The 26,612-nt window shown below is 36.1% G+C and overlaps 1 protein-coding gene across 1 annotated transcript in view; it reads left to right on the top strand.

The window, feature by feature from the left end:
• LOC136029190 (cysteine sulfinic acid decarboxylase-like) overlaps positions 1–26,612 on the top strand; it is a 59,338-nt gene that overhangs the window by 26,222 nt on the left and 6,504 nt on the right. The window contains exons 4-5 of the mRNA XM_065707327.1: positions 2,024–2,244; positions 16,660–16,815. Coding sequence (XP_065563399.1) covers positions 2,024–2,244; positions 16,660–16,815 — 377 coding nt within the window. The remainder of the gene's footprint in view (positions 1–2,023; positions 2,245–16,659; positions 16,816–26,612) is intronic.

Below are 26,612 nucleotides of genomic sequence, written 5' to 3'. Positions count from 1 at the left end.
TTTTGATACTTTTTTTCAAGAAAGCTGCAATATCCTCAACTCCAAAAGCATATGCTATACAACTCTTTAGATTACTTTAGATTACCAGCACTTCAGATTACCAAAGTTTCAAACTATTCTTTGAAGACCCAAACAAAAATTAAATAATAAACAAAATGACCTTAAAATCCCGTGTCTTAAAAAAAAACAATTAAGCGCCATGATAAATTAAATTTTTAAAACAAATTCTACTATACGTGTATTCTTGAATAGAGAGCGTTTTTCATCCCCAAAAACCTTTTGGCTTTGTTAAAGTGACTTTTTCACTGATTTTTGTATTTGAAACCAGTTTCTATGTTGATAAGCTTTTGAGAGCATATTGTGATTGATTCTCACGAATATTGATTTGACACATTTAAAACTTAAAGATAGGATCTTCAGCCCAATAAAAGTAGGCACACGCTATATTGATGATTTCAAGGGGGTGCCCACTTTCAGAAATCGCGTACACAAGGTGGCACTAACCAAGCATGACAGAAGTGTGCCAAAGCCTTGCGAAAAGTGGCGGAACTTTGCCACATATGGCTAAGCTGTGTGTCACACGTGGTGTTGTAAAACTTACACCAGGTGGCGAAACATGGGTCCCCCCTCTGATGATTTAATATTATTTCACACAAACTATAGCATTTTTTTGCATATTAGGTGGTGTTTGTTTTGACAAATTTTTTAACTTAACGGGCTAATTTTTTTTCTATTAATCACCAAGAAGAAGAGCAAAAGATGTATTTAAAGCATTGTGGGTTGTAAAATAAAAGGAAGGACACAATAAAAGAGAGACCACAATTAAAAGTTAAAGATTTAAACTTCACAGAAGTGCAGCAACAAATAAAAAAATAAAAATAAAAAGTAGTAATTACAGTGACCGCGACCAAATAAGAACCAACCTCTTTCATAGTAACCGAAAATAAAAATATGCATTTTCAAAGAAATTGCCAAGTGAAAAATTTTCAAACTTGTATCCGTGAGTCTCGGGACCTAGGAGACCCTAATGTGGAAACATATCTGTAGGATGTGTACAAGGGCCCCTCGATATGGAGGCAAAAAGCGATTTGTTTTTATTTTGATCTACTTGAAAATTTTCAGAGATTATTCTGTGGGTAAAGCAAGCCCTAAATTTTTGTGGTGGCGAGCTTTAGAAGGCCAAAAAATATGCTCAACTCTTTTTTTTGTCTAGGAAAGATTTGAAACTTACACCTATAAGTCCCTGTGACGAGGAAACCCAAAGGAAAAATATCAGTTTGAGGACTTTCTCCCAAAAGGGGTCTAAAAATTATTTTAAAAAAAAGAGGTTTTATCGATATGCTTGAGACTCGTATCCTTTAATCCTTGGGCACAGGAGACCTCAATGCACAAGACAATTGAAAATCAACTTTGCTTCCTTCAAAATCGACCAAAAAGTTTTTGTTTTAGACTGGTTTGAAACTTGTATCTGTAAGCTCTTGAGCACATAGGACTCATATGCACAAAAAAAGACATGAAAATAAACTATATTTGCCGAAAAAAAAGGGTCTAAGCAGTTCTTCCAAAAAGCTTGAAATCTGTATCTATATGTGGTAGCGCGAAGTCCTTAATATGCAAACAAATGTTTAGGTTAGGGGCACAAGCCTTCCCCCCTAAAAAAAACAAACTAATGCCTAAAAAGGCTGAAAAGTTTCCTGGTCCGCTTGAACATAGATTTGCAAATGACTGGGCAAGGGAAACTCCAAGTGAAAAATAGAAAGAAAATGCTGGTTTAACAAAAAATGGGGCCTGAAAAAGGCCCAAAGGAAATCTTAAAGCCTGATAGCACCTGTGTCATGATAGCCGCTGGTCCAAGCTTATTGCGGAGTGGACCTTCCTTGACTGGAGGTATGTGTCTATGTGTATCGTAGAGAATAATCGAGTAGATCATGATCTAAATCATATGAAGATCTCTATTCTTGTTAATTTAATCGTTGATGAAAGTACTAAAGTCAGCTTAATAGTACATTTACTTTAATTTTAGGTACCACAGTTTTAGGTGCTTTTGACCCAATATTGCCCATTGCTAATATATGCTCAAAGTACAGGCTTTGGCTTCACGTGGATGCTGCATGGGGAGGTGGCGCATTGATGTCTCAAAAGCACCGTTGGCTGTTACGTGGCGTTGCAAGAGCAGACTCCATTACGTGGAATCCTCACAAACTACTTGCTGCTCCTCAACAGTGCTCTGTTTTCCTAACTAAGGTACTATTCTTTTACTTATTTAAATATTCCAGAATCTCAAATTCTGATCTACCTCCTTATATATCAGAATAAATAAAGAAGAATAAACATATGATGTTAGCATAAAAAATGAAATTTTTTCAGGAAACGAAAGATTTTTGGAAGAAGAAAAAAGAAATACAGAAGTGATGAATTTTTTTTTAATATGTATGTATTATTTTATTTTTCACATACATAAATCAAAAACAAAACTGTGGAGTACAAGCGACAAGGAAAGAAGGAAAAACAGAAAACAGCGCAAAACTAAAACGCATACTATTTAGCAAAAAATCGCTTTAGTTAGCTTCAGGGACGAAAAAATCTGACAGAACGCCATACAGAGAAATAAAAATCGATGATTTTATGCAGGGATCCTCATAAAGACCATTTATTTGAGATGGTATATCAAGTAAGTCAAATCATTACTTCAGGAAAGTTTTTTGAGACTGTTTTGAGAAAATATTTTATTTTTAAAGATTGTATTTTAATGTGATTTCTTTTATACTGTTCGTTTTTCTTTTTCATTTGTTCTGTTAAGGACGGCCCTTGGATATAGGGTTGAAATATTTATCTGAAGTTGAATTCCACTGTCTTATATAAAAGATTTCCCAATTGTTCTACTTGTTGTTTTTAATGTCATCAGCACATACAAAGCATGACAAATCAAATCAAAAATAAAACATTGAAACCGGCAGAGTCAGCAGGCATGAAGCTAACACAAAAATAAATATACTACGGGAAAAATAGCCCCTTACCGAACATCTTTACAAACAGGAATGGAGTTTGAAAGCTAAAATTTACATATATCTGAACTTTAGCACCAGAATACCAATACGACAAAAAATTATAGTAAAAGCAGCAATAATTAATACAAATTCAATATACTATGGAAGCAAATATACGCATTCCCCCATGAATTTATTTATAGTTGTTGCTTCCAAATGGCATTTTTATTGTAAGCTTGTGTTGTTGAAATAAAAACAATCTTAGTGCTACTTTGGTGCATGTGGCGAACACATCTCTGCTGTCCAGAGAAGGAATACAGGTGCTGTTTGTCAGAGGAGCCTAGAAATTGAGTTTTAATAACTGCGGACCAAAGGGTGGAAAAAAATAGATTGGTGACATAGCTTATGGAGTTTTGACCAATGGGGTTAGGAATTTGGTATCCACGTTGTTTACAAAAGCTTGTGTGAAACGGAGCATGCGCTGCCAATCAAATGCGCTGCCTTGAGCATGCCAATGAGCATGCGCTTCAAAGGAAGTCAATGACGTGGAGTAAGGACCGTTGGTCAAAGATAAGTTGAAAATAGAGTTTACAGATTTTTAACTAAAGAAAATAAGAGATAGAGTTTCCGAACTGTTTACCAAAGCGGATCAGAGAAAAAGATTAAGTATTGCTGACCAGAGGGTGGAAGATTGCATTCACATTTTGTATAAAAGGCAGTCGGAAACAGCGCATTTACACTCCTTTCCTAACTTGGCTGATAAGCTAGCGTGGGCACTGTTTAGCGAAAGAGATTAAAAACAAAGCATACATGTCATAGACTACAGAGAGTAGGAGACTGAACGTATATATTGACAACCAAAGAGAGCAAGAGAAGGGATTTAAACATTTATCAAACAGTTCATGGTAACGAACTGTAGTAAGGAGCGACCCGGCTCAATAGTAAACGAAACTCTAAAAAACGGAATTTTGATGCTAAAATATACATCAAAAGAATCAGATTTTCATGCTTATTTTTAATATATAAGTTTCATCAAATTTAGTCTTTGTCATCAAAAGTTACGAGCCTGAAAAAATTTGCCTTATTTTAGAAAATAGGGGAATACACCCCCTACTAGTCACAGAATCTTAACGAAAATCACACCATCGCATTCGGCGTGCCCTTTTTAAGTGACCAAAAAAAATGGAGGGCATCTAGGCCCCCTCCCACGCTCATTTTTCTCCAAAGTCAACAGATCAAAATTTTGAGATAGCCATTTTGTTCCGCATAGTCAAAAACCATAATAACTATGCCTTTGGGAATGACTTACTCCCCCACAGTCCCTGGGGGAGGGGCTGCAAGTTACAAATTTCGACCAGTGTTTACATATAATAATGGTTTATGGGAAGTGTACAGTCGTTTTCAGGGGATTTTTTTTCGTTTTGGGGGTGGGGTTGAGGGGAGGGGGCTATGTGAGAGGATCTTTCCTTGGAGAAATATGTCATGGGGGAACAGAAATTCAATGAAAAGGGCGCAGGATTTTCTAAAATTACTATAAAAAAACAATGAAAAAATAAACATGGAAAAGTTTTTTCAATAGAAAGTGAAGAGTAGCATTGAAACTTAAAACGAACAGAAATTATTACGCATATTAGGGGTTCTAAAAATACTTTAGCATAAAGAGTGAGGTATTTAGGAGGAGATAAATACCTCGCTCTTTATGCTATAGTATTTTTAGTAATTTCAACTATTTATTCTACGGCCTTTCTGATTCAGGGGTCATTCTTAAAGAATTGGGACAAAACTTTTGATTTAGTGTAAAGAACGAGGTATTACCGAGGGTACAAACCCCCTCATATACAAAATAAAATTAAAGAATATAAAAGTTTGTTACGTAAGTTTTTTCTTAAGTTACGTATATTTTTTACTAATAAAAAAATCGTTAAAAATTAAAATTTATAGTTGCCTTTTTATGTAACCGAAAAATTGCATGGCAACTAGGCCTCCTTCCCCATCCCTTGTTTCTCAAAATCGTCTGATCAAAACTGAGAGAAAGCCATTTAGTCAAAAAAGGAATTAATATTCAAATTTCATTTTAATAATTTATGTGTGGAGAGCCAAAATCAAACATGCATTAATTCAAAAACGTTCAGAAATTACATAAAAAAACTAGTTTTTTTTTAACTGAAAGTAAGGAGCGACATTAAAACTTAAAACGAACAGAAATTACTCCGTATATGAAATGGGTTGTCCCCTCCACAATCTCTCGCTCTTTACGCTAAAGTTTGACTCTTTGCCACAATTCTGCTCTTTAAAACAATTAAAAGCTTTAGCGTAAAGAGCGAGGGATTGCGGAGGGGACAACCCATTTCATATACGGAGTAATTTCTGTTCGTTTTAAGTTTTAATGTCGCTCCTTACTTTCAGTTAAAAAAACTAGTTCTTTTTTATGTAATTTTTACCATAGGGCGTCGGAGGCGGTCTATTTATTTAAAGGTTGGAGCTACATCGCAAGCGCTATCAACCAAAGAGAGTTGAAGGCTATGCATAATGAATTTTGACCAAACGGCATTGAATAAGACCTGTGCAGTCCATTGAACAAATGATTACCGGTTGACCGAAGGTGGTACAACAAGCTTATGTTTTGAAATTTGATGTTGGAGATGTTTTGTACCCAAAGGCTTCACTTTGAGCCCTTTCAATCAAACAGGTTACAAGTTTATTAAAAATTCTTATTTCAACAAGGTGCGACATTGATTTGATCAGTTTTGGTTTTTTAAAAGGGTGTTAGAACTCAGAATTTATAGCCTTACCCATATTTTAACGACCATTTGTTATATCTAAGGACCCGAGAAGAACAGAGAAAATAATACAGGAGAAGACATATCAGTGTTGTTACTTCGATTAAGGTATTTTTTATCGTACATAAGTTGAATAATCTCCTTGGCACTATTAATTCAATAACATCTTTTTAAGGCTTCGCTTACAGCCAATTAGATTGAATAACATGAATGTTGTGGCTAGAGTACGTCAAAGACATCTAAAGTCAATAATTTTAAAGCATGACGAATACGGAAAAATCAGTGCTGTGGAAAGCCTTATGAAGTGTTTGCTTCTTTAAGGTTTTCTTTTTTAGATGCCAAGAAATGATTTTGGAACTCCTTTCCATACATATTACAAAGTTTCATATTTTTGCAGCTCATTTAGAACAGTGGTTCAAATTCATGAAAAACTTGGAGGGCGGGGGACAAATTCTTTTCAGAATTTTGGGCAATTTTACGCTTTTTTCGTATTTTTTCAATAAAAATACGCAAATAGGTCATTTTCAATGAGAATATAAAAAAAAGTTAGCTTTTGAAATATAAGAGGGACAAAAACTTACAGAGGGCGAAGATGCTTCCTTACCTAGTTTGTGTCACCGATTTAGAATAGTCCAAGCAAATAGTCGTGTATTTTATACAGAACGACCCAATAAATTCAATTGTTTTCAAAGAATTAAACTTGATAAAAGAAAATATGCTGAAATTACTCGTATAACGACTTGATAATGTATTTCTTTCTTTTTTCACTTGGAACTAGAGCTATCACGTGGCTAACTTTCTTATACAAACAGAGGCTCTGTTTTACATAAAAGTTGCATTACTACTGAATATGCGCATTGATTTTTTTGTTTTGTTTTTTGTTTCTTTCACTGCTTGTTAAATTCAATTGAAATTCTTAAGATCTGCCGAAATAAATTACAAATAATATGTATATTTTGGTTATTTCCGAGCAAATGAAATTAAATCATTAAATTTTTCGGGGGGTAAACATCCAATTGTGACTTCGTAACTTTTTTCTCTCTTTTTGTTGTGTTAGAAATTTTAACGGTTGTAATCACATCCCCCCAACAACCCAAATGAGCCCCAGAGCGCAAGTGATGTGTCCAGTAAGGCACGAGAAAAATATTTAGGTGGATACAGAAATGCTAGGGTGGACATAGGAAAATAATTTTAGCCCCCTCCCGAAGTAAAAATTTGATGTCTACTCTATTCACTAGCACCTCAGGAAGTTTAAAAACAGTCTCTAAAGCCACTCTTAAAATATTGTGGATACCCCGTTTTGTTAAACAGGAGACACACAGTTTATTTCGATCTGCATAATGGTTTCACCGAGAATAGAATCTAGTTCCACCGTGGATTAACATGTCAAAACTTTTAGACAAATGTAAGACTGTTTTCTATCCCTTATGGTAACATTTGATATTCACCTGATCCTTCCCCAAAAAAAAACTTCCTAAACATTTTAACCTGATTTCCCAAGCCTTTCCCAGGATATTGTGAACAGGCTATTTTGGTAATCTGGCAACATACAGTGAGTTTTTATTTAACTTGCTGCTTGCCCACGAACAGACTCTATGTTCCATAGCAGCATAGAGTGAAAAAAATTAGGATGGATGGAAACAAACGCATTGAGCCCCTCCCACACACTCACACACACACACACACACACACACACACACACACACAACACACACACACACACACACACACACACACACACACACACACACACACACACACACACACACACACACACACACACACACACATACACACACACACACACACACACACACACACACACACACATACACACACAAGTGAAGTTCTCAAAAAAACATGTTGGCCTCTTTTAAAGGGGAGTCGCCTCGCGAACAATCTTTGTGCATTAGGCTTCTCTTGGACCAAGGGCTTACGTCTGGAAGTTTCGGACTGATTAGTGAAAAAGTTTCCAGGTCCATCTCAGCCCTCAGCAACAGCAACAGCCTCAGACACAACAAAACATTTGATCTTTTAGACCCAGAGAACAATCCCTAAATGTGTCGAGCCAATTACACACCAAACATCAAATAAGACACACTCTTCCCATTAGAGTACCTGCGTGTAAACAAGTGGCGATTTGCAATATTTATAGTCCTTGCATCTGGGGCAGTGAAAGTCAAACAGTCGTCATTGTGTCCTATGAGATATACTTATTGAACCTTTCTACTATTTTTAACAAAATGGGTACCTTAAATTTCAATCGGTTGCCATGGGGATTATCGGGGTTCGGATTGCAGAAAGGACACTAAAAGGGGGCTGGTTACCCTCCAGTCAATTTCACTCTTGAAAAATGGTACTATAAAATTCACTTTCCAATCAAATGGGGCCCCTAAAAAGTGTTTACAACCATATTTCCATACGGAGGTGCCGGGTGAAAAAAAAAATGTTGCAGAAATATGGCTCTTAAAGTAGACGGTGCTGCCTCTGAAAGATTATTCAGCGGCATTATTGTAACCAAACATTTATAGTATGGCTTAAACCAAAAATAAACAGAACTCAAATGGAAGGTTTGTCTACGGTGGCACTTACATTCATGGAAGGGACGTGTGATACCAGTGACTTGCGGTGTTTTTCAATTATTGGGGAGAAAAGAAACCTTTCTAATTTGAACCCAATTTTTAAAAACATGATTTGCAAAATTCACAATGAACTTCAGAACGTAAGACGCCGAGATTCTGCCTCATCAAACAGTTCGTGGTAACGAACTGTAGTAAGGAGCAACCCGGCTCAATGGTAACCAAAATTCTAAAAAATTAAATTTTGATATAAATAGCTACATCAAAAGAATTGCATTTTAATGCTGATTTTAAATATATAAGTTTACATCAATAATACATCAAGTTTAGTCATACCCATCAAAAGTTACGAGCCTGATAAAATTTGCCTCATTTTAGAAAATAGGGGGAAACAACTCCTAAAAGTCATAGAACCTTAACTCACAAATCACAAAATCACACCAAGTGATTTTTTCCAAGTGACAAGTCCAAGTGACAAGTTAAAATCACACCATCAGATTCAGCGTGTCAGAGAACCCTATTGTAGAAGTTTCAAGCTCCTATCTACAAAAATGTGGAATTTTGCATTTTTCGCCAGAAGGCAGATCACGGATGCGTGTTTATTTGTTAGTTTTTTTTTGTGTTTTTTTTCCCCAGGGGTGATTGTATCGACCAAGTGGTCCTAGAATCTTGCGAGAGGCTTCATTCTAACGGAAATAAAAAGTGATAGTGCCCTTTTTAAGTGACCAAAAATTGGAGGGCACCTAGGCCCCCTCCCACGCTAATTATTTTCCCAAAGTCACCGGATCCAAATTCTGAGATAGCCATTTTATTCAGCGTAGTCGAAAAACTTTATAACTATGTCTTTGGGGACGACTTACTCCCCCACAGTCCCCGTGGGAGGGGCTACAAGTTACAAACTTTGACAAGTACTTACATATAATAATGGTTATTTGGAAGTGTAGAGACGTTTTCAGGGGGATTGTTTGGTTGGGGGGGGGGTTGAGAAGAGGGATATGTTAGGGGAACTTCCCTTGGAGGAATTGATCATCGGGGAAAAATTTCCATGAAGGGAGCGCAGGATTTTCTAGCATTATTTAAAAAAAAATTATAATGAAAAAATAAATATGAAAAAGTTTTTTCAACTGAAAGTAAGAAGCAAAATTAAAACACTTAAAAAGAACAGAAATTATTACGCATGTGATGGGCTCACCTCCTCCTAATACCTCGCTCTTTACGCTAAAATATTTTTAGTAATTTCAACTATTTATTCTACGCCTTTTGTGATTCAGGGGTCATTCTTAAGAAATTGGGAAAAAATTTAAGCTTCAGTGTAAAGAGCGAGGTACTGACGAGGGGGTGAACCCCCTCATATACGTAATAAAAACATGAGAATACAGAAGTTCGTTACGTAATCTAATTTATAAGTTACGTATATCTTTTACTAATAAAAACATTCGTTAAAATTAAAAGTTCTAGTTGCCTTTCTAAGTAACCAAAAAACCGGAGGGCAACTAGGCCTCCTCCCCTCTCCTTTTTTCTCAAGATCATTCGATCAAAACTATGAGAAAGCCATTTAGCCGAAAAAAAAATTATGTAAATTTCGTTTTAATTATTCATCTGCGGAGAGCCAAAATCAAAACATGCATTGATTCAAAAACGTTCAGAAATTCAATAAAAAAAAAGTTTTTTAACTGAAAGTAAGGAGCGACATTAAAACTTAAAACGAACAGAAATTACTTCGTATGTGAAAGGGGCTGCTTCCTCATCAACGCCCCGCTCTTTACGCTAAAGTTTTTACTGTTTTAAAAAGTAGAGTTAAGAGAAAGAGTTAAACTTTAACGTGAAGAGCGGGGCGTTGATGAAGAAGCAGCCCCTTTCACATACGAAGTAATTTCTGTTCGTTTTAAGTTTTAATGTCGCTCCTTACTTTCCGTTAAAAAAACTTGTTTTTTTTTTATTTAATAGTGGCAAAGATTCAAGTGCCTTCCTTTCATGATATAATCCGTTAGATCTCAAAATGAGGGTAAATTTAAAACAACTCACAAATATTAGAATTCGTCACAACATAATTGTATTGCCCAAGAGAATGAACGGAAAGAATCAAATAAAATTGCCACACAAAGAACAGAAAAGAAAACAAATGATTTAACAAAAGGTAATTTCTGCATCACTTAAGTTTGTTGCAGGTATACATTACTTGGGAGTTGGCTAGCTATTTTGTTTTACTTTTGCTGCTGTTATAAATCCTGAACATTGGTTTGAAATCAAAATAAATATTCATGTTCTTCATATTATATTGTAATGTTGCTTGAAGTGGCTTCCATTCTATCGAAATAAGAATAGATTATCTCTCTTGTAAGTGTTACTGTATAAATTTGCATGTGCACACAAATGCATAACATTCAGTGAACAACATAGACTAATACGTTCAGCCTGTGAAATTAATAAGAACTGGTTCTAAAATCAAGCAAAGTTATGTTTGAACTTTTTCAGATCTAAATGTGTTCAAAACTTCTATTTTTTTTCTATTCCACGATAAAAAAAAAATTTGGAAAATTAAGCAAATTGATCAAAAAGGGCTTTTAAACTTTTGGCGCCCCAAACGTTGTGTTCACAAATATAAAGTGCTTAGCCAATAAATGATGACAGCTGGAGACCTAGCGGGCTCCCTAGGCAAAATATTGCGGAAAGTCCCCTAATAGCCTTAAAATTAGAAAAAGCTACATCAAATTTATCACTAAGAGATAGAAAGACAGAGAGAGAGAGAGAGAGAGAGAGAGAGAGAGAGAGAGAGAGAGAGAGAGAGAGAGAGATAGAGAGAGAGAGAGAGAGTAGAGAGCAATTTATCAACAGTAAAAGCTCCAATCACGTATGACGGTTTGGTGCATTTTTAGGACTAGATCTTCTAATCAAGAGTATTTAAAGCCTAGCTCGGACCGCACTGCTACAGCTCCAACTAATTGGCCCCCTTTTATTATACTTTATCCCTGAACACCCCTCATAAGCTAGGGCTGTCCCAAAACAAAATTATTTCTGTCATGAACTTTCTCTTGTCAACTGCTTTGTTATAGAGCTTTTCACTTTTTCGCCAAAGTGAAAGCATTCCAAGGAATACTGGAAAGAAAAAAAAGAAAAATTTCAAGATGATTAGGAAAATCAATAATTATGTTTTTAATTCTAAAAGAAAAGATTCTAAATTAACCAATGCATGGGATAGAATTAGCATTTTAATGGATTAAGGTTTTACAAACACATTCAAAAATCAAGTCATATTTTCTAAAGCAAAGAAGATGAATGCATCTACTGACTTACTAACCTCTAAAAGGGAATCAATCCTATTATCTAAGAGTAAATTCTTTTTCTAATCTATTGGTATGATAAGAGAATGTTTAGTTCATTTTTAAGTGTATTGTTAAGTTTCAGGTGTTTCTTCAAGTGCTAGCAATGAAAGGAGCATCTAGTCGAAATAATTCAGTTTGTTTCTTTTGTCGGAATGTTGGAAAGAAAATATTTCTCTTCGGTTTATTTTCACAGCAAACAACCTGTTGGTATAATTGTCTTACCGTACCATGTTGTATAAACACCCGGCATATCTAATTTGTTTATATTTATGTTTCTACGTCAGTAAATCATCATTGATGTTAGTTCCGGCTAGTGATCCATGACAAACTTCTATCTTTACTTTATTTTTTTTTACAAGAATTTTTTTAATGGCAAATGTATTGTTTTGGTGATGGAACCAGTAAGTTTAGAAGAAGAGAGTCCATCAGAGGGGTAAATCTAATTCCCTAATGTTAAAGGTAGCCGGTCCAAAATATGTTCTTAAAACCGTCTTATCGGCAAAACTTGGCACAAGGGTATTACGATGACAAAAGATTGCTCCCGAGAAGAAGTAGAGCCTTAGAACTAGGAGGCAATACTTGAAAAAATATTCAATCCGCATAGAGACCACTTTTGGAATTACTCTGGCTCTAGTTTTCCAGGGTAGTAAATCTGTGTCGGTACAGCTTCCTGGTCGACAGGAGAAATTCTCTCATTCCAGAGGCTATTTGAAACCAGTAGCAACATATTTTTCGTGGGGGCTCTATTTATACTCTCCCTAGATTTCGCCTCCTCTCCCTATATTTAGACAAATACCTTTTTTGAGAGGGGTGTATTTTCAGAGAAACAATGCTTTCTTTTTTTGTATGTTCATGTAAGACATTGAAAAAAAAACAAGTTTTGCCGCCAAGATTTTGAAACATACATTCACTCCTTAAGTTTTCAGAAGGTACTAAAAAACAGCCTTGTAAATGGTAAAAATACACAATAACTAAACCGTCTGACTGGAATCTCTCTTTAGCATGGATATCAATAAAATACTTTTGCCAATAAGCCTCATGACTTGAACGGCTTCGTGTTAACTACGAAACAAAGCAACTTCTTAATAGATTCTCTTACATAGAAACGAAAATTATTGTATGAAACATAAAAAAAAATTCCTTTTTAAAAAACACATAAGAAGTAACCTACATCCATAATGTACACTCCACAATTCAATTTGTTATAAACAATTAAGTTACTATGTTTTCAAATTGGGTTGATATTGGGACTTTTTAAGCTAAAATATGGCCCTTTTGTCAGTCGATTCAATATTGGTCTAAATTGGGATAATGAATTAAATATCTGAGCTTAGCTTCAACCAGTCACAATTTCTGGGAATCACTAGTTGTGGTCTCCTCAAAGTTTTTTTTTCACACCATCCACTATTTCTTAAGATAAAAAATAGCAACAGTGTTCAATAGAAATATCAGAGAACCCTATTGTCTAGGCTGGGAGCTTCCATCTAAACAAATATGGATTTTTTTGCCAGAACAAAAATCAAGGATACGTGTTTATTTGTTTCTATTTGTTTCTTTTCGTTTTCCTTAAGGGTGGTCGTATCGAACTAACGGTCCTAGAAGATCGAAAGAGGGCTCATTCGAACGGAAATTAAAAGTTCTTGCACCCTTTATACAAACAAAAAGAATAGATGGCAAATAGCCTCGTTCCCACGCCCCCTTTTTCCCAAAGCTATCTAATCGAAATTTTGAAATAGCCATTTTACTTAGCATAGTTGAAAGGTCCAATAACTGCACTTAGGGGGATGACATGAACCCACAAAGTCCCTGGAGAAAGGGCTGCAAGTTATGAAACTTGTCCATTGTTTACATTTAGTTTTGTCATTTGAAAGTCTACAGACATTTTTTGGGGGGAGAGATTTTTGTAAGGGATTTTTCAGGGGGGAATTTTCCATGGAGAGGGAAGTCTTCGAGGATAGGGGTGGAATTTCCAGGAAAAATTTTACACAGGGACAATTTGCCAGGATTGTTGTATTATATCCTTTTTACTTGTTTTACTTCTCTTTGGCAACTCGGTTTTATATGTGGAGATGTTCCAAGCAAAATATCTGGAGGGATTTTCAGCAGGGTTGGAATTGTTTGCGGAAGCTCTCCGCAAGAGAAACTTTCCCCTAGGGAAGGAGGAAGTTTTCGGGAAAAATTTTCCACCGGGGCGAGGATTTCTGGCATAATTTGAAAAAAAATTTTAAATTAAACCAAAAAAAAAAAATTTTTCTTTCAAATGAAAGCAGGCCGAGGAGAATTTTCCAGGTGCAGCTGTCCGCAGGAAATTTTTTGGGGGGAATTTTCCGTGGAGGAATTTAAGTGGGAAGAATCTTCAATGGACGAATTTTTTGTGTGATGGTTGATTTTCCAAGGAGGCGGGGGGCATTAATTTAAAAAAGGATCAGAAAATAGATTTTAAAAAGACAAGTTTTTTCAACTGAGAGTAAGGAGGAACATCAAAACTTTAAGCAACAGAAATTATTCCATTTGTAAGGGGCACTGTCCACTCCTTAATATCTCATTCTTAACGCTAAAGTTTAACTTTTTGTCCCAATTTTTTAAGATCCACTCCTGAAACAAACGGGCCACTTAATTAGAATAACAAGCATTTTTAAAGTACTAATAACCTTTAGAGCGAACAGCAAGGAATTGAGGAGGTGGCAGCGCCCCTCATAAACAAAATAATTTCTGTTCGTTTTAAGTTTCAATGTTTTTCCTTGCGTTCAATTGGAAAAACTTTTTTTATTATTTAATTCCTTCTAGAGACTGACTTGCGATGATCAGATTCGATCAAACGGCTTCATTTTTCTCTTTAATTTTATGCTTTCCTTGGGCTAAGAGGGGTTATGTGGCAGTATGGCCACAATGATAAAGGTAAATGAGAAATCTTTTTGCATATTCTTTTTTAATCATGACATACCCTTTGGCAGCAGATTTGAGGGCGATTACCACCAAACAAATATTGATATGTAGCCTGCACTAAGCCAAATTGAAAAATGATCAAACAGTTCGTGGTAAAGAACTGTAGTAAGGAGTATTATTTTAATATTATTTAAGAGTCAGGATAAATGTAATGTCAAAAATACTGTGATTAGTATACTAATCCCAAATGAATAACTTTCACCAAGCTCAGAAGCAACCATGGAAAATAATTTACATAAGAGATTTGTCTTGTTTCTACAAAAATGGTGCCACAGCGCATGTGCCAATTTCATCCTGTTCTTTAGTAGAAAATGCCAATTTGACTAAAACGGCTAAAATCCTATCAGGTAATCAGATAAATTCGAAGACAAGCAATGGATTTAGAATTGCCAATCACTCTCACATTTTATCTCTAAAGTTCCGTGCCCCACTACCGCATGATGGCACGCTTTACCCCTAAGATCTAAACTGGAATGCATACATAATTAGCGATATTATAGCATATGCTATAATTTGGAAGTTGACTTTGAATCATCTTGCACAGTACTCAACAGTCATAATTGTGAACAAAGTGCGTAGGGAACGGGAATGATAACCCACCCCATCCTTACACTCTAGTCTAGAGCGTCCAAATAGGATGACACAGGGCTTCGGCTTTCTCTGGACCAACAATACGCGAAATGCCCAAAATTTTATAACAGCCGGAATAAAACTTTTGCTTCCCCTGTAAGGAAAACCTGATCCCATCCAGAAAAAAAAATTCCCACACCCCAGCTGGTAAAAATTTATATGGGCACTCTTTATAACACCCTCCCCCTCCAAGACAAAAAGTTTGAAAAACCACAGAAATTTAAAGGAATTGGGGACTAAGAAGAAATTTCTAACTGTCCAACTCCCATCCCCTCCCCACACTATTGACAGTCAGACCAGCATAGGCCAAGAATGTATATAACTTCCCTGTTTGAAAGGAAACTGAAGTAAGATGTCCAAATGTAAAAACTGAGAGTATTTTTGTTACTAAATGCTTAGCTCCTAGCGCAATATATATTCTTTTGCCGACTAACTTTGCTTTTTTACCGCGAAGAGCCAACGAAGCCAAGCCTTTGGCTTATATTTTTCTCTGATATAGACTAGATAGTTTTACAGTTGTCAATAACAACAAAAATTAAATAAAAAAGAAAGCGATCGGGTTTTAGATTTTTTAAATCAAAGATTTTTCTTCTTTTTTTCTTTTAAAGATTTAAACTTAAAATAGCCCTTAATTATTAAAGCAAGCCAAAATAACCAAACAATAGAAGGGGGTTGCTACTGTGAAATAAGCTACAAATTGCCCTTCATTTAAAATACCCCATTCAGAAAAAAAAAACACAGTAAGTCTTAAATGCTGACATAAATAGGAAAATAATACATTGACAAAAAAGATGATATCTAAGAACTAGAGATAGGAATTCGCAATTTAACACACTTATTTGCCTTCCCTAATTATAACACCGACGGTTATCCATTCTATTTTTTTCTCTCCCTGTTTTGTCCCCTTTTTTCAAATCACAATTTATTTTATAAGCAGAAAACATAAACTTGCTTCTACTACCAATTAACTGGTAAGATTAAAGGCTGATGAACGACTGATGATCAGCAGCGTAATTTGTATTGGGTCAGGGGGGCAACCTCCCCTCCCAGACCTCGTTTTTCACCCTTCCGGGCCTCAGTTTGCCAACCCCCCCCCCCTCATATGAAATTTAGTTTTTTTTTTCAAAAATCTTGTCAAAGATAAGCCTGCATAATTCAAGCCTACACAGAAACGGGTCAATTTTCTTTAGTATATCTTTACCTTTTTTATTACTACAGGGTTTATTTTTCAGTTGGCTCCAAATTCCCCCCCCCCTCAAGTATCTTAATGAATTACGTCACTGCCGATGATGTTTAGAAAGAAAGTAAGCTAGCTAGGAATAAAACGAATAAAAGATATGGCTCTATATTAAAACAGACAAAGCTAACAAATTTTGTTTATAAAAGATAAAAGTTTTTCGTTTTTGTGTTGCAGCATGAATCAATCCTCCAGGATTCCAACTCGGCTTCTGCAACCTATTTATTTCAAAAGGATAAGTTCTACGATACCAAGTGGGATGTTGGAGACAAATACTTACAGTGCGGAAGAAGGGCTGATGTCCTCAAACTTTGGACTATGTGGATTGGGAAGGTAATGTGTGCATCTAGCCCCATATCTATTCTACTTAATAGGCCACTATTAAGTGGCCTATATACATTTAATCTTGGTTTTTATTTAAATGAAAAAGATTGGCTGATTCCTTCAAGTTTGCAAAATGGAAAAATCAACAAGAAAAATAATATTTATGATTGCAACACATTCCATCGAGGATTAAATTCCCATTCGCAGGCTATGATGGAGTGCCCAGGTTTAAAATTTATTCTTTAACGCTTCGAATATAATCAGAGAAATGAGAACATGGCTGGAAATTGAATACATAATAAATATTCATCGCGGAGTTGAAATAAAAAATGAAATGAAGTAAAACAACAACCTCGGTTTGGGGAGAAAATGTCTTCGTAGCCCCTTAGAATTTAAGCTACGTTAATTACTCTTGTAAAACCAAATAATGTACAAATTTAAGCTGTGAAATCGGTCAAAATACTGTACTTCAGCTTGTTTAAAATAGTTTCACTATTAACTGAAAAGGTAGCCAAAGGATCATTCCCGAAGATAAGTTATTAGCCCTAACCTTTTGTTATGTAATTTTTTTGGTATCGGCTGTAATTTCAGTGAAGTTAAAATTCAGTGAAGCTAAAATTGACTAGTAACTCAAAATTCAACGGTAGTTAAATATTTGCTCAAGGAAAAAAGCTAGGACAGCAGCTAGGAATATTAGTGAAAAAGCTTAATGTTTAATAGAGAGGAGAAGGGGCTTGTACAAGAATTATCTGAGTGAAATATCACATGAAAACAAAAGGAATGTAAAAAAGTGGAGAAAGCATTAAAATATGAACTAAAGAGGTGGGAAGTGGAGGCCTTGGAATTTCCGAGGATCTGAGGGATTCAGCTAGACGGCATAATAGTAAAATATTGCAATGGCATGTTAATAAATTGAGAGGGAGAAGTCAATCCGGACTTGTCCCAGTTAAAGATAGGAACGGGGCCACAATTAGTGGTAAGGAAAGAGTTGAAGAGAGATGGGCAGAACATTTTGAGAATGTGCTAGACCGGGATAGAGATTCAGAGGAAAGATATAGAGGAAAATGAAAAAGTTTGTGATACCTTGGATGTGAAGGAAGATCTGTTTTGGGAGGAAAAATTAGCGACGGTACTAAAAGGATTAAAAAATAATAGGGATCCAGGTGCTGATAGCGTGGTAAATGAGTTTCTTAAATATGATGGCTCTTAGGTTAAAAGCTATTGAATATTATGAACTGATTTTTGAAAAAGGGGAAGTACCTAACAAATTAAAAAAAAAACTTAATTAAACCACTGTATAAAAAAGGTGATAAGAGTGAGTGTGATAACTATCAAGGCATTAGTCTGGTCTCTGTAGGTAGCAAATCAAACAGTTCGTGGTAACGAACTGTAGTAAGGAGCGACCAGACTCAATAGTAACCGAAACTCTAAAAATGGAATTTTGATACCAATAGTTACACCAAAAAAATGGTATTTTAATGCTGATTTTAAATATATAAGTTTCATCAAGATTAGTCTTACCCATCAAAAGTTACGAGCCTTAGAAAATTTGCCTCATTTTAGAAAATAGGGGAAAACACCCCCTAAAAGTCATACGATCTTAACGAAAATCACACCATCAGATTCAGCGTATCAGAAAACCTTATTGTAGAAGTTTCAAGCCCCTATCTACAAAAATGTGGAATTTCGCATTTTTTGCCAGAAGACAAATCACGGATACGTGTTTATTTGTTTTTTTTTTCTGTTTTGCTTTTTTTCCAGAGGTGATCGTATCAACTCAGTGGTCCTAGAATGTCGCGAAAGGGCTCATTCTAACGGAAATTTAAAGTTCTAGTGCCCTTTTTAAGTGACCAAAAAATTGGAGGGCACCTAGGCCCCTTTCCACGCTCATTTTTGCCCGAATTCACCGGATCAAAATTCTGAGATAGCCATTTTATTCACCATAGTCGAAAAACCCAATAACTATGTCTTTGGGGACGACTTACTCCCCCACAGTCCCCGTGCGAGGGGCTGCAAGTTACAAACTTTGACCGATGTTTACATATACACCGGGATAACAAATGGTGTACACGGGGATACCATATGTAATTTATGGTAGGCACGCCACTTGCCTGGGTAGAAAGTTTAAAGTGCCGAAACCCTATAGGCAAGTGTGTATTCTCCTGATGAGCCCTTGTGTTGGGTTGTTGCCTCTCAATTATTTGTCTTTACTGTTTTTATAGTTAGGTAAATGATGACTTATACTTATTGACGACACGACTGCCTGTCCATGGATTATTCTTTATGGTTGATTGTGTATGGCTATGCTGTTTGACCTATGTGATTGTATGGATGAGTAGGGTTAAGGCCTCATTCAAGTGCTGGTCTATATTAATCACTAATGTAGGAAAACAGTCTTCCTTTTCTCCTTCTGTCTTCCTTTTTTTTTTAATGTGTTTGTGCTGTTGCATTGGTTATTTCTCTTTTCATTATATAGTAATGATTACTGGGAAGTGTACAAACGTTTTCAGGGGGATTTTTTTGGTTTGGGGGAGGATATTTGAGGGGGGAGGGTTACCGGCGAGGATCTTTACAAGAAGAAACTTCTCATGGGGGAAGAGACTTTCAATGGGGGGGGGGTCGCAGGATTTTCTAGAATTATTTAAAAAACAATGAAAAAGTAAATATGAAAAGTTTTTTCTACTGAAAGTGACAAGCAGCATTAAAACTTAAAACGAACAGAAATTATTACACATATGAGGGGTTTACCTCCTCGTAATACCTCGCTCTTTACGCTAAAGTATTTTTAGTAATTTCAACTATTTATTCTACAGCCTTTATGATTCAGGGGTCATTCTTAAGGAATTGGGACAAAATTTAAGCTTTAATTGAAAGAGCGAGGTATCGACGAGGGGTGAGCCCCCTCATATACGCAATAAAAACATACGAATATAGAAGTTCGCTACGTAATTTAATTCGTAAGTTACGTATATTTTTTACTTACGAAAACGTTCGTAAAAAATTATAAGTTTTAGTTGCCTTTTTAAGTAATCAAAAAATTGAAGGGCAACTAGGCCTCCTCCCTCGCTCCTTTTTTCTCAAAATCTTCCGATTAAAACCATGAAAAAGCTATTTAGACCCAAAAAATGAATATGCAAATTGTGTTTTAATTATTTATGTGCGGAGAGCCAAGATCAAACCATGCATTAATTCAAAAACATCCAGAAATTAAACAAAAAAAAACATTTTTTTTATTTTTTAATTTTTTTACTGTTTTGAATGTAGATTTAAGAAAAAGAGTCAAACTTTAGCGTAAAGAGCGGGGCACTGAGGAGGAAAAGCCCCTTTCAAATACGGAGTAATTTCTGTTCGTTTTAAGTTTTAATGTCGCTCCTTACTTTCATTTTAAAAAAAACTTGTTTTTTGTTTTGTTTATTACTTAGTAAAACAATACTTTTTAGACTGAGAGATGCTGTAGAAATTATTTTAAGAGAAGAATAGTGTGGTTTTAGAAAAGGTAGAGGATTTTTCGATCAAATTTCGCTCTTAGGTTAATAATTGAGTTTTCAAACACTTTTGACCCTCAATATTATAGATTATGAGTGAATGTTCGATTCTATTGATAGAAGAGGTTTAGAAAAGGTCTTATCTTTGTATGGTTTACCACACAAATACATTAAAGTAATTACTGCTATGTACGAGAATAATACTGATGCGGTTAAGGTAGGAGAGAGAGAGAGAGAGAGATTGAGAGAGAGAGAGAGAGAGAGAGAGAGAGAGAGAGAGAGAGAGAGAGAGAGAGAGAGAGAGAGGTTTATTAATATTAAATAGAAGACAATACAAAATACAGTTTAAAATCGAATTACAATACACTTAATTCCCCTCGAAAGGCTCCACCGCCAGGGATACAAGGGGGATAAGAACAAAAAATTAATATACAAGCAATAAATTCAATATAGGCAATATATTTATGGGGGATACAATATAAGCAACAACTAGAAGGAGAAAAAAAAGAAAAAACAACGTAGAGAACATACCTGAGGCCTGGGAATCAAGCGCAGAGAAGACAACCACACACCACGAACAGAACACAGGGGACATCAACTCCTCAGAGGAAATAAAATATCACTCTCTTTGATTCTTTAGTAAATGATCCTTAAGAATCCTTTTAAAAGTCCCAGACGAGTGACATTTCTGCACTGAAGAAGGTAGTGAATTCCAGACCTGTTGACAAGCAATGTGGGGATTGAAATGTGATCGAATAGTAGGGGTAGGCGGAATGTAGATATTATTTGAAGAACGAAGGCTATATGGAGCTGAATCAGAAATAAACATAGGAGTTTTCCGAAGAGATTTTGGAAGACTGCCGTGAGGTTGATCAAAGACAAAAGAAGCACAAGAAATAGTAGACCGTAGACTTAAGAGCGGTGTTGGTGAAGAACGGTTGGTCTCCATAACCAGACGCCGTGCTTTATTATACATGATGGAAAGTGACCGCAGCGTAGACGGAAAAGTAGACATCCATACAATGGGGCAATAAGAAACATGTGACTGGACAAGACAGAAAAAAAGAAGTTTCAGAATAGATTAAGGAAATGTGTATCTAAGTTTTCGAATGATACCCAAACTCCGTGAGACCTTAACCCTAATCATGGCTACATGATTTCTGAATGAAAGGTTCTCATCAAGCAGGATACCAAGAAACCGGACAACCCGATTCTCTGGTGTACACAAGGAGCCTTGTGAAACCTGAAGGTATGTAAGCTGAGGGAAAGCTATACCAATTCGAGAAAAAAAAAGAAAATGTGATTTACCAACATTCAAGACCAGTAATTGGCATTAAACCATGAAATAACTCTCTCAAATAATGCCACAAGATTAGATTTGATATCGCATTCCGTCCTCCCAAGAGTGGTATCATCAGCAAAAGCAACAAGGAAATCTTCATTAGAAGAAGTATTGGAAGACGACTGAGCATCAGGATGACACAGCTTGCAGCAGGCCAAGGCCTGGTGTTTCTTACAACCGAAATCAGATCATTAACATAAATCAGAAATAAAATGGGACCAAGAACAGATCCCTGAGGGACGCCATAATATACTTCAGAAGGGCTCCGGAAAAGCGGATCAATTGAAATAAGCCTACCAGAAAGATATGAATCAAACCAAGAATAAGCGTTTGATCTTATGCCAATATGCGATTGTTTCCAAAGAAGAATCCGATGAGTCAAGGAATCAAAAGCTTTACGAACATCCAAAAATAAAGCTGCCGGGATATCACCAGAATCTATTGTCGAATGAATGAAAGTCGATAAAGCTGCGCAAGCATGCTTCGTAGAGTGATCCGCTCGGAATCCAAACTGGAAATCATGCAAAAAATCCTTTGCATCCAGAAAACTAAGAAGCCTGGATAGCGTAGCCTTCTCAAAAATTTTGCTGAAAACAAATAGGAGAGAAATTGGCCTATAATTAGCAGGATCACTCCGAGAACCACCTTTATAGAGTACTATAACCTTAGCTCGCTTGAGAGATTCAGGAAAAATTCCTTTCTTGAAAGACAGATTGACGAGCTTAGTCAATGGTGACAGAATAGCAGGCAGAATGGCACGGATAACCCTTGTAGGGATTTTATCTGGTCCTGAAGAGGATGATCCTTTAAGAGCATTCACGATACGAGCTAAGTCAAATTCAGAAACAGAATTCAAGACCATCGAATTCAAACATGAGGGTCCAAGAAAGGCTCTGAAATCGCAACGAGAAGTTGCAGAGCTTGCAGAGGAAGCAATTACCTTTCCTATATTGTCAAAATAAGATATAAGCTCTAGCTGAACATCTACATCTCTTTGGACGGTTTTACCATCGATTTTCAGCATTGATGGAACTGAAGGCAGAGGGGGAGTAGGTCTAAGAACTGAATTAATTAAATGCCATGTCTTCTTAACATCCTTCCCACATTCAGAAAATGTCCTATGATAATACTGAGATTTTGCCTTCCGACACAGAGAATTAAATAAAATCCTATAGACCTTGAATCGTTCGTCATGAGCTACAGATGATGAAGCCTTGTAAAGCTTCCACAAATAATTTTTCCTTTCCCAGCTTTTATGGAGACCTGAAGTCATCCATGGATTCAGCGGTGCTATCCTTTTCGAATTATGGGGCGCTGGACCCCGATTGCAAATTTCCAGGATTCCTTCTTTAACTAAATCATAAAAGGAATCAAAAGAGTGGTTAAAATCTGAATCAGAAACCGAACTATCTCATGGTACATCAGCCAGACGAAAAACGGAAAAATGGGAGATTAGATTGTGATGCTATAGCCTACGCTGCGCTTGATCAGAACTCTTATACCGGGAAATAGCGGGAAAATGATCAGAAATATCACTAACCAGCATCAAATTATCTGAGGCATCTAGTGACGAAAAAATATTGTCAATAAGAGACGCTTGTGTTTCAGTAACTCAGGTTGGTATACAAACTGAAGGTAGAGTTCGAGAAGAGAGCATCATTGACAAATAATCAATAGTTGAAGAAGAATTTTGATCCAGCAGGTTGAGGTTAAAATCACCCACACGGATTAGTTCATAGCGATGTTTTTGGACTGAGTCCAAAAATTCTTCCAGAATTTTCAAAAACGAAGGAATAGATCCATTGGGGGACCTATAAACCAAACCCACAACTAAATACTTACGCATTAAATTAATCTCAATAAAAAGGGATTCAAAGATTCCTTCCTCATGTCTGCTCAAATCATTTCGGACGTTATACTACTACTACTACTACTAATAACTCACTGCAGCACCAAGCCGCCTGAGGCCAACACAGCTACGCACGCTCCTCCTCCAACCTAATCTATTTAAAGCCTCCCTCTTTACACCCTCCCAGGAAGTTCCCATTTCCTTTAAATCCTTATTTATGACATCCTCCCAACCCAGACAAGGACGACCTGCTTTCCGTGTAGCCCCAGACGGTTGGCCAAAAAGGACAATCTTCGGTAATCTGTCATCCTTCATCCGTAGAACGTGGCCTAGCCATCTCAACCTTTCTTTCATTATAGCCCCAGAAAGCGGGATTGAACCACACTTTTCGTACAACCTACTGTTTGAAATACGGTCAGTCAGCCGGGTACCCAGAACAATCCGTAGGCAATTTCTCTGGAAAACATCTAGTAAATTTTCATCTGCTTTTCGGAGTGTCCATGCTTCAGAGCCATATTTGACCACTGTCATCACTGTAGCTTCCAATATTCTAATCTTGGTTTGTAGGCTTATCTTTCTATTCTTCCAAACTTTTTTTAACTGTGAAAAAACACCCTGAGCTTTAGCTATTCTACTTTTAACATCTTCACTGCTCCCACCATCTTTACTAATAATACTACCAAGGTAACTGAAGCTCCCAACCTGATCAATCTTTTCGTTACCTAAGGTCACCTGTTCATCTTCACTTATTCCTAACCTTAGTGACTTAGTCTTCTTAACATTAATTTTCAAGCCTATTTTAGCACCCTGAACTCGTAAAACCTCTAAAAATTCATTCATTTTGCTCACACTTTCATCTAATATGCTTAAATCATCAGCATAATCTAAGTCCAGGAGCGTTCTTCCTCCCCATTTGATTCCATGATCTCCAATTGCCTTTCCTGTGCTCCTTAAGACGAAGTCCATCAAAATGATCCATATAAAGGGGGATAGAACACAACCCTGCTTAACTCCTGATTTAATACAAAACCAGTTGCTAACCTCATTTCCTACCTTAACCGCAGCAGTATTATTCTCGTACATAGCGCAAATCACTTTAATGTATTTTTCTGGTATACCATATAACGATAAGACCTTTGTTAACGCTGTTCTATCAACAGAATCGAAAGCTTGCTCATAATCGATAAAACTAAGGACCAAAGGTGTTTGACAACGAAGGGACTTCTCAATTATTAACCTAAGAGTGAAAACATGGTCGACACATCCTCTACCTTTTCTAAAACCGCATTGTTCTTCCCTTAAAACTTTGTCTACAGCATGTCTCAGTCTAAAAAGTATCATATTACTCAGTAATTTGCTACCTACAGAGACCAGACTAATGCCTCGATAATTCCGACATTCACTCTTGTCACCTTTCTTATACAGTGGTTTAATTAAGGTTTTCCTAAAATCATTGGGTACTTCCCCTTTTTCAAAAATCATGTTCATAATCTTCAGTAGCTTATTCCTAACCTCAGAGCCACCATATTTAAGGAACTCATTAATCATACTATCAGCACCTGGGGCCTTATTATTTTTTAATCCTTCTAGTACTGTCGCTAATTCTTCCTCACTAAACAAATCTTCCTTCACATCCAAGGTATCACAAACTTTTTCATTTTCATCTATATCTTTTCCTGCAACTGTATCTCGGTTTAGCACATTCTCAAAATGTTCCACCCATCTTTCTTTAACTTTTTCCTTATCACTAATTGTGACCCCATTTCTATCTTTAACTGGGACTAGTCCGGATCGGCTACTCCCTTTCAATAACGTCCTTTCGGACGTTATATGCAAGACAATCAGCAATTTGAAGCATAAGGCCACCTCTGGCCATCTGTTTCCTATTCAGCCTCTCCATCCTATTTCCTGGAATATCTAAAAGGATATCCTTTTTTGAATCCAGGAAAGTTTCACATAATCCTATAACATCAGGAGTTCCATCACTTTTCATCAAAAGACGTTTCAGCTCATCAAAAGACGAGCAAAGTCCCTGAATGTTAAGATGAAACACAGAGAAAATATCATCTCGTTTAGAGGAGGCAGAACCGTTTAATTGTGAAACACACTTACTTCTAAAAGCCGAATAGAATCATTATTCATCTGATTTCTACTTCCAATTTAATTATTAATTATATTTTCAATATCTAAAGGATTATTTTGTAATTCAAGTAAACGTTCCCCCAAAGAGTTGATACCACCCTGGCCACTAACAGAAATCGTCGATTTACTCATGGTGGATGGCAGTTCCGCCCCACGACCAAGCCCTCCAGACCACAGGTAGACCTATATGGAAAAAATATATGTAAAGAAAAGTAAAAAATAATACAATCAAGGTATGGATAAATAATGAGAATATAATCAAGGTAAGGATAAATAAGAAAAAGCAGGGAAAGAGAAGAAAAAAGAAACAAGGAAAAACTAAGAAATAAACAAATAATTAGCACTGGTAATATAAACCATTCGTCCATAATCATAATAATAATATCACCCAAACCATTATCATACATTGACCTCACGCTAAGGAGTACCCCTCCCCCATGCCTCTCCCACTGAAAAATAAAGGCACTAAAATTCACAGTAAATGGGTTTGTTCTAATATGGAAAAAATATATGTAAAGAAAAGTAAAAAATAATACAATCAAGGTATGGATAAATAATGAGAATATAATCAAGGTAAGGATAAATAAGAAAAAGCAGGGAAAGAGAAGAAAAAAGAAACAAGGAAAAACTAAGAAATAAACAAATAATTAGCACTGGTAATATAAACCATTCGTCCATGATCATAATAATAATATCACCCAAACCATTATCATACATTGACCTCACGCTAAGGAGTACCCCTCCCCCATGCCTCTCCCACTGAAAAATAAAGGCACTAAAATTCACAGTAAATGGGTTTGTTCTAATACTATACTGTTGGTGCAAAAAAAAAACAAAAAAACAATACAATAAAAAAGACGCAATATTTGTTGTAGCAGAAGATACCATTTAATAAGTCACTATTACTATTTTTATTGCATCGGACCAAACTAACTCAACAAATAATTCAAGCAATACTTTTTTCCTATTAAAACGCATAAAGTGTCCG

The sequence above is a fragment of the Artemia franciscana genome, chromosome 7 (assembly GCF_032884065.1).
Source record: "Artemia franciscana chromosome 7, ASM3288406v1, whole genome shotgun sequence".
In the NCBI taxonomy this organism is placed as follows: Eukaryota; Metazoa; Arthropoda; class Branchiopoda; order Anostraca; family Artemiidae; genus Artemia; species Artemia franciscana.
The sequence above is the reverse complement of the archived record's forward strand: the minus strand, read 5'-3'. Positions and strand labels throughout refer to the sequence as shown.